This window comes from Morone saxatilis, unplaced genomic scaffold (assembly GCF_004916995.1).
Source record: "Morone saxatilis isolate NCDOM2014 unplaced genomic scaffold, NCSU_SB_2.0 Contig14, whole genome shotgun sequence".
Taxonomy (NCBI): Eukaryota; Metazoa; Chordata; class Actinopteri; family Moronidae; genus Morone; species Morone saxatilis.
This window is the reverse complement of record NW_023339696.1, coordinates 21195298-21203935: the sequence shown is the minus strand read 5'-3', so window position 1 is coordinate 21203935 and position 8638 is coordinate 21195298. Positions and strand designations below refer to the sequence as shown.

The window sequence follows — 8638 nt, the reverse complement described above, 5'->3', positions numbered from 1 at the left end:
GAAACAGACACCAGTACAGCAGGTTATATAATGATCATGAAAACTACATGAGAAAGAGCACCTCCCCCACAGACAAACATACTCAAAATCACACTGACAGGAGCGTGCACGCATGCGTGGATGCACATAAACACACACACAAACACACACCGGCTGACACCAAGAGAGGCCAAGCCTGACATGAGGTGAGATGAAGTAGCGTTTCTCATCATCGGCTGAGCCTGGCTGTGTCTGACCTGGAGGATAGAGGTAGGCCCGGGGCATGGCCTCAGGACCCGGCAGCCGGAGTGAAAGGGGCCTCCGCCGAGACTTATAAAGTCCCTACCACAATTTACTGGGAAGGCTCAAATTGTGGTGTCCAGTGGCCACAGCGCGGCCCTCCTGTCAGCACCACTCTTATTTGCTTCATTCCCTTTGACACTGCCTCTCGATTAGGGTCATAAATTCCATGAAATCGGTCAATAACCTATAACACTAATGTCACTCTCCTGCCATTAATTTTACAGCCTGTGTGCCACACTGTTTCTTAACCCCTTTTTACGTGACAGGGGGTTTATACTCTCAGGGATTGATTGAGAAGAGTATATAACGAGCTTTGAGTGGAGCCTTTGCAGCCATAAAGATAAACATATATATGAAAAACGCCAGAGGAAAAGTGGATATGACTGTAATTGTTATAATCTTTGGAGATTACCACCTATATAGGGTTGGCTGCCATACTTTTTATATTTAGTTACCTGGAGGATTTTCACATTAAACTCTATGGCTGCAGCTAATTTAAATTAAGAGTTTGACTTGCTTTCTTTACCCTATAGTAGTAATGAATACTGTCATTTTCATTACCACAGATACACCACAGACTTGTTTATATTGGTTATTTCCCATTCAGCTCACATTTATGTAGGTTAATGAGTAAATGTGGATGGTTGTATTTGGAGGCAGAGCCTTATTGAAGATTTCAGAAACACTACGGTTGTGAGTGCAAATTAAAGTCTGAAATGTCTTTATCGTGTAGATTTTTCTCTTTAAAAAGTTCTGTTTTTGTTTAATTCTATTTCATGAACATTTTCCTTGCCAATATGAATGTCTTACAGTAAAGTTTCCCCAAACTAAAACTCTGGTGAATAAATGTTGAATGCTTGATTTATTTTTTATATATTGAGCCAAAAAATACTGGAATCAGCTAATCAAATATGTAACTTTTTTCATTTTAATTGTAGAATGTACTCTATACTCCACCCAGGTTGCCAACAAGCCTAATATATATCAATAAACCCAGTTTTTAACCATGAAATACACAGCTGCCACTAGTATTGAGACTAATTCTCTCCATACAGCTCATACCAATATATGCTAATATGTGTACATGGGAATATTTATGTAAATATGAGTTGTACAGGGACGTAAGGTTAAACAATTTGTATATAGAATATAAGGTGTCCCGGTGAGAGTCAGCCAATGGAGGCAGGCAATGAACTGATTCACACTCAATGGCGAAAAGGTTAAAAAGAAAAGTAGAATTAAAGCGCTTTCCAAAAGATATGAGTGTGTACTTTGTCATTGCTTTAACCTTTAACCTTTATAGGATTTTAACAGCAGAAATATTAATTTTACTCCATAAAGCTTTAAATCTCAAAAACAGTTAGTCAGAGAGATATCATAATAACTGCAAAACCTTCTGCCAACAATGTTTTTTTCTGAATTTTAAGGAGTGCGACTTGATGATTCTATTTGAATAACTGAGTATAAAATAGTGGAAAGCGCACAAATTACATTTGTTGCTGTGAGAGAGAGGGCAGAAGTGGTTTTCTTATCATGCGTGGCAGGTTGCCAGTGGATATGTTGCTGCCGTTCTCACAGGGGCCTCAACTCCAATCTTTTCCTTATGTGAGAGCTGACACTTCAGGGCATATCTATGGCACAGACGTGTTAGCAATGCACACGCCTTCTGCTGCAACGCTGCCGAGCAGGATGAAGGACTGCCATGAGAGACTTCAGGAGTTACTGGCAATGCAACAGGCCAACCGCAAAAAGTTAAATAAATAAATAAGACTGCAACAAATAAATGAAAAATGACTACGAAATAGAATCTGGCAATGCGAAAGCTCACTTAAACAGACACTTGTGTTAAAGTACATTCTGAACCGGAAGAGGGGAGGGAAGGGAACTTCTGCAAATGAATCAGTGCTCAGAGGAACTGCCTTCAGATCAGCTGAATGGGGGCATTTTAAGCCGAAGCGTCCAAGAAGTTTTTCTGCTCCCTCAAGGCTTAACAGACACATGCAGTGATGATCTTAAACATACTTGCTGTCCCACTGTCAATGCCCAAATGATCTGGTCTGAGGTCTATTATTTGATTTAAGACGTCATTCAATTTAGGGCTCCGGTTTTGTTTTGTTTCATCATTTGACTCAAGACTCTTTATATTTCACTGAGATGTAAAATGTCTGCTTCTCTTTGGTATAAAACTTGTTCCTGCATAATCACACATCCCTGTGCGTGTGATTCACTCAGTCACGAGAGAAAAACAGACAATATCACCTCCTGTTTTGGCAAGTTGGCGTGCGCTGGCAACTTTCCATCCTGTTACTCCACCAGCGCTTCCACTCCTTATTGTTTTGCTGTTCAAGCTGCACTCCTTTACTCTCTCATTCTCTTGAAGAGAGAGAGAGAGAGAGGACCCTTAAATAACGCCACTGCCGTTAATCATTAAATCCAATTTTTATTTTTGCCTCCTCTGGAATGGCTGGAGTTGAATTCATGGAGCCTCGACAGCGGCGAGGCAAAATGGACGCTCGTGGTAACAGCTCACAAGCCCCTGGACAACCTGAGGCATGGCCATCCAATCCCACATCATTAAGGCTAGAGTCCTTTATTGTGTTGGAGGCATTAAATGGTGCGCTGGCTATAGCCCTGAAGTCACACTCCACTAGGAGAAAACAGCAGAAAAATAACGGCACAGCTGGATAATGACTTTTCCCTGGGAGGCTGACCATGTGTACAAAAGCGCTAATGATAGCAGGTGCAATAAGCGAGCGCAAGGCTTTTACTGCGTCCGGATCTATTTTCCTCTGCTAAACTCGCCCGTGATTTCCCCCGTGTAGGTGTCTTTCTGTAGTTTAAGAACACCTCCCCCGCCTCCCTCCTCCCTCGCTCCTTCTCTCTCCTCCTGTATCTAATCTCTTTATCAGCTGTGCGGCTAATATCAAAGAGGACTGTGGTGTGAAAATCCTGCAAGTAAAACCTGCTGTCAGAGCCTAATCACAATTAGCTGGGCTCTAGACCCATTAGCCCCAAGGGGAAGAGACCAAAAGCTGACAGAATTATTGTTACTACTACTGCTAAGCTACTGATTGCTAATGATCCCACAGAGTACAAAGGGTGGGGCCTTGGTCCAAAAACATAAATTAAATTAAAATTCGAATTCCTCTTCCTGAATTGATGCTGTCAGATTTACACTGGAAAAACATAGAACTTACAACCTGATGAAGTTGAATCTCATCGGTATTAGTGGTTAAACAGATAACACGTTTCCTGGATGTACTGACTCCACTGCTTCCTTAGCTCGGCTTTGTAGCAGAGCTGTTACATCAGCACTGCTACAAAGGCATGCGTGCCTTCCAGATTATAAAACACTGTGCTGGAAGTTAATGACTGATTGCAACAGCCGTTGCTGAAACTTGTAAGAGAAGCAGAGCAACAACTCGCAGACAAAACAAGCCCACATGACACCCCCGGAGTGAATCACCTGCAGTATAAGCCTTTCAAAGAAGCTCCTTACATTTGATGTTAAGCCCCCAAACTGTTCTGGCTGTTGGAGGACTTGCCGGGGAGATAGAAATGTCTAAAGTTATTACAGCAGTCAGGTAAAGTGTGTGGCAACGCGGCCCTGTAATAGGGGTGGAGAGCCGGCCAGCAGCAGCTAATGAAGGCGTCTCGGGGAGTACTAAAGAGTCTACGTGACACTACTCCTGATTTGCCCGTCTGAGGACACAGATCAATTAATACATTAACAAACGATCGCAAGCACTTCATCTTGCAATATGAAACCGGCGGCCTGGACTTGCTGCCCTCCCGCCCAGAATGGCTGATCAGCTCTGCCTCCACACACCGTCCGCCATGAATTTCAACATCTTCTGCCAGTTAGACTGCAAACGCCTCCGCTGTGGGTTTGTAATGTCTCACCAGAGGCTGAGACCATATGCATGCATTGTAACCACAACACATGCTGTACATATATGCACCGTGTGCAATAAGGGACCACTTCGGGCTATTCTTCATCTTCTAAGAAAATCTAACCTACTGATACAATTTGCAGTATAACGCACCATATATGACCAAAACCACAACAGCTTTGATTGAACGTCTGCCTAAAGGGAATCCACTCCTACTAATGACCACAGCTCCAGAGCCTCAAACCAGCTCCTTCCTGATTTTTAAGCTGCTGCTTGTGGATGTTCTCTGTCGGTTATTTTGCAGATAAAAACAAAGCATTAATGCAGGCCAAACACACCATGTGAGCAGCCTGCGGCACACTTGAGTGCGTTGGTCGGGGAAGTCTAACGTAAACCATTGCTCCTTGCCATGCCATATATATCCAGTCTCCCCATTACCACCATCTCCACTCGACAGCGAGGGCCCTGCACTGCTAAATTATTCATCACACTGAGGGGAGGACAGAAGCATGCATGGTTTCTCCACTCCATGCCTCTTCCCTTTTTCTCTCGGCCTCTAATGCAAAGGAACAGCCGGGTGGAGAGAATGATATACAGGCCGTCTCTCCATCACTGTGTGGCCATCGCAGGAGATGTCGCCTCCACTTCCTCCAATTACCACAGTGGAGTTGAGGTTGGGTTTGGGTTGCGCTGTGGCAGACCAGACGGTCGCTGGCTTGCCCGCCATGCATATGGGGGAGGAAAGGTGGGTGGCACCCAAGGGCCCCATGCATAACCTGGGACGTCTTTGTATACACATTCATCTATATCAGTGGGCAATAGGGAAATGTAAGCCAAAGGTAATTGCCCTGGATAAGAACATCTGCTTGGTGAATAAATATTCTAATGAGGGGAGCTTGCAGGTTCCCCAGACTGATGCACGGCTGACAGGCCTCCGGAGGGACCGCAGGTAATGCTCACCACCTGCAGTTCAAACACGAGGCGGTCCCACCCTCCTCTTGCAGTTAAACGCTGGCCGACTAACACAACCATGCACACACTATAGACACCAGGGATGGGTGTTAAATCATTGATCATGCACTGGTTGGGATGTTACTGTTCTCAGGAATGACAAGTGCAATGCAATACTCTTGCCGTTTCACTTTTCATGTTACCCTGCAAATGTTCTGCTGCTGAATAGATGTTGATCTTTGGGTCTGCAGCAAATGTGGAAACCTGACAACGATATTTTCTGCAGTGCCACGTGAAGCTAAAACCCTGCCCATGCTCACTTCCCATTTCTTTACTTAGCAGTCCAAAAGTTACATCACTGCTTCTGTTTTTATACTAGGGCACTAACGAGCATTCAGTGTGTATTAATCTGTTTTCTGATTTTTTTCTTTACAGTTCACTAGATGAACTGATCTGTCTTAATGTCGGAAAATCGTAAAAACAGTCCATCACAATTCCCCAGAACTAAATTGCTTGTTTTGCTAGTTAGTTAAGAACATTAATTTCCACATTGTGGAAAATGGTCTTCGGCTTCACCACACTGTGTTAACAATAGTGGACAATTAACAACAAAAGAAAACAGTCCCAAACCTAACCATTAAATGTACAGCATTTGCAATATTGTACAAATATTTGGCTTTTTTTTTCTTGATAAATGTTATATATAATAATATATAATATTCAACTAATTTTATATTAATCATCATAATTGTTTCAGCCCTATCACAATCACTGTAATGTGTTTTTCTTTCTCCATATTACAGTTTTCCCATCCTCTGAATTTAAACCTAACCAATCATCACATTTTAGGGCTTCAACTACCACTAATTTTCACTGTCTATTAATATGACCATTATTTTCAGATCAATCATTTGGTCAACAAAATGTTTGAGAATTGTCAAAAAGACCCATCACAATTTTCCAGAGCCCAAGGCTGCATCTTCAGATTGCCTGTTTTGTCCAAAAACCCCAAAATATAATAAATGCTATGATGTAAAAACCAAGATTTATTTTTGTATTATTTATTTATTAGAACCAGTAAATGGTTTGATAAATGACATGAATAATGAATCTTTTAAAATTGATGTTAACATTCTGTTGATCAATACATCTAACTTACTTATTGTACGATACTGTATCACCCCTATTATCTGAAAACTGATACAGTAATTCCTATCCTTTTGTATTTCCTTTACCTCAGTAATCCTCCTCTTAGCTGTAGCTAGCCTGGATGCAAAATGGATTTTAGAGTGATGGGGAAATTATAAAATAGTCATATATTGAATTAATGCAAAATTGAGCAAAATGATTCTGAAGTGAGCAGAAAGTGAAAGTAGTAACATTTTTACCTCACTTTTGTTCACTGGATCCACTCATGAACATACACGAAAACACAGAGAGGCAGTCGTTCCTGAACTGATGAGATGATGAGAGAAACACTACAGTACAGGAGGCACACTGTCACACTGATGAGCCTGCAGGGCTGTAAACTGTCAGCATTACTGCTTCACTCCATTCAGCCTACATCTGTGTGTGGTCATCCCTTCTGAACGGTTGCAGGGACAATTAGTGATGAAACTGGAGGTGGCAAAAGGTGATCTGCATTCTCACAGCACACCTTCAAAGAGGTCTGAAGACAGCGACGAGCCTCTCTCAATAAGCACCGAAACCCAGGAGGCATCACAGGAGAAACGCTTCGAGTATCAGGGAGGCCAGTGCTGGAGCGAGGCCTCGAAGAACCCTGCACGCTGTATTGTTTTCTTTTCGTTATGACATAATTTGGAAATCATACACCTTCCTGTCACTCCCACTCTACTTGGAAACAAAAGCAAACTTTTCTTGTGGTTCAAATTTGAGCTCATTTCTCCACTTAGAGTAACTTTGGCCCCAAAACATCCTCTCTCTCCAGAAATCTGAGCCCTAAATCAATAACCCAGTGCTGTTTCATTCATAGCATGCTCAAAATGGGTTTGTTATTCATGTTTTGCTCTCACTTCCAAGTTTGAAAAAAAATGTGGTTCAAGTATTAAGTCATATAATGGAGTCATCTACGTAAAATAACTTTCCTCTCCAAAAAAGATGCTCTCTCCCCAGAAATCTGAACTCACGATCAATAGCTACACACACACACACACAGTCTGCAGAAGGCACATCTGTAACTGCATTAAAACTCAAACTGTTTACAGTGGCAATGCTGCAAATGTGTTGCATTGGAAAATAATTTCATTTACTTTGTATTTCTGTGAAGGTGCAAAATAAAAGTTAGCAAAACAGTGCAGGATTAAAATGATCTGCACTGTGCATCAGTGAGAAATAAAAAATAAGAGAGGGTATAAATGCAGAAGCAACGAACACTGGGTGGGTATTGTTGTGGTGAGAATACAAACCACAGATGAGACAAAACCAATCTGACTAATCACACATGATCTCAACCAGAATTAATCAGCAGCTCTGGTTAACAATCTGTAATCATCCTCATTCTGCGCTTAATGCTGCTAATTTTATGAAGAGACAAAAATAGGAGGAATTCTGGCTGACTTAGATGTATGGGCAACAGAAACAACAACATCACAAAACATATTTGAAACACAAGCGAGGACAAAGAAATCAAAATGCGTCCCAGAAGACCCGGCGTTAAATCGGGGAGATATAGTTTCAAATGGCAGACACGCTGCATGCTGGGTAGTTTGACTGTCAGCAAAAGTTGAATAACTATATTTGTAAAGGTATTAGTGTAAGTAACAATCATTTAAAGGCTGAATAAATCCGACATGTCCACGCAGGCCTCTATGGCATCTGGCTGCAGCATCAATAAAACACATGGAAGTGGAAAACCATCAGCTCTGTTCATGCATGTGGGAGGCGCAACACACACACACACAAACTAGCACTGTATATACTGTAGGGGCTGAAAGGCACTCTGACGCATTCGCCACACACACTATACACACCAACTCTCTTCCCATGCCGGAGCGGTGTGAGCGCAAAAAGAGATCCACACTTTGTGGTCCGGTACTCACCCAAAAGTACATCATCATGGTGGAAGTGGGACAGGTGTGGGCAGGCGGGCGGAGGAGAGAAGGGCCGAGCACTGGGACCAGTCCAGCCAGTGTGGGTGTCAAGAGGAGTCCGAGCCTTTGGACAGAGAGCTTTACTGGTCCCTGTTCCACTGAGGCAGCCCTCCCTCTCAACTGTTCAATGGGGCTTGACGTGAGGTTTCCCCCCCTTCTTCTTTCGCTTCTTTCTCTTCAAGCAGCTTGCTCTTCAGTTAATTTTTAAAAACCACCCTTCTTTCTCTTCTTCTTCCTCTAAGCCAACACGAGAAAGAGGGTAAAAAGCAGACGGGAGAAAGGAAAGAGAGCTGGGGAGGTGTTGTAACCTCTTTTTTCTTTTGACACTCTTCCACTCCACTTGCCTCTCCACACCACTCACTTCGAGACTCTCCCTCTGTCTCTCTGCTCTCTCTCTCTCTC

The 8638-nt window shown here is 42.7% G+C and overlaps 1 protein-coding gene across 2 annotated transcripts in view; it reads right to left on the bottom strand.

The window, feature by feature from the left end:
• The window catches only part of rbfox3a (RNA binding fox-1 homolog 3a), a 188408-nt gene that overhangs the window by 107271 nt on the left and 72499 nt on the right, over positions 1–8638 (bottom strand). The window contains exon 1 of one of the 2 annotated variants that reach the window (XM_035655723.1): positions 8186–8464. The exons of the other annotated variant lie outside the window; for it this stretch is intronic. Within the exon in view, the coding sequence (XP_035511616.1) occupies positions 8186–8203 (18 nt within the window). The 5' untranslated portion in view covers positions 8204–8464. Of the gene's footprint in view, positions 1–8185; positions 8465–8638 lie in introns of those variants that run through there. 2 annotated transcript variants of the gene reach the window in all.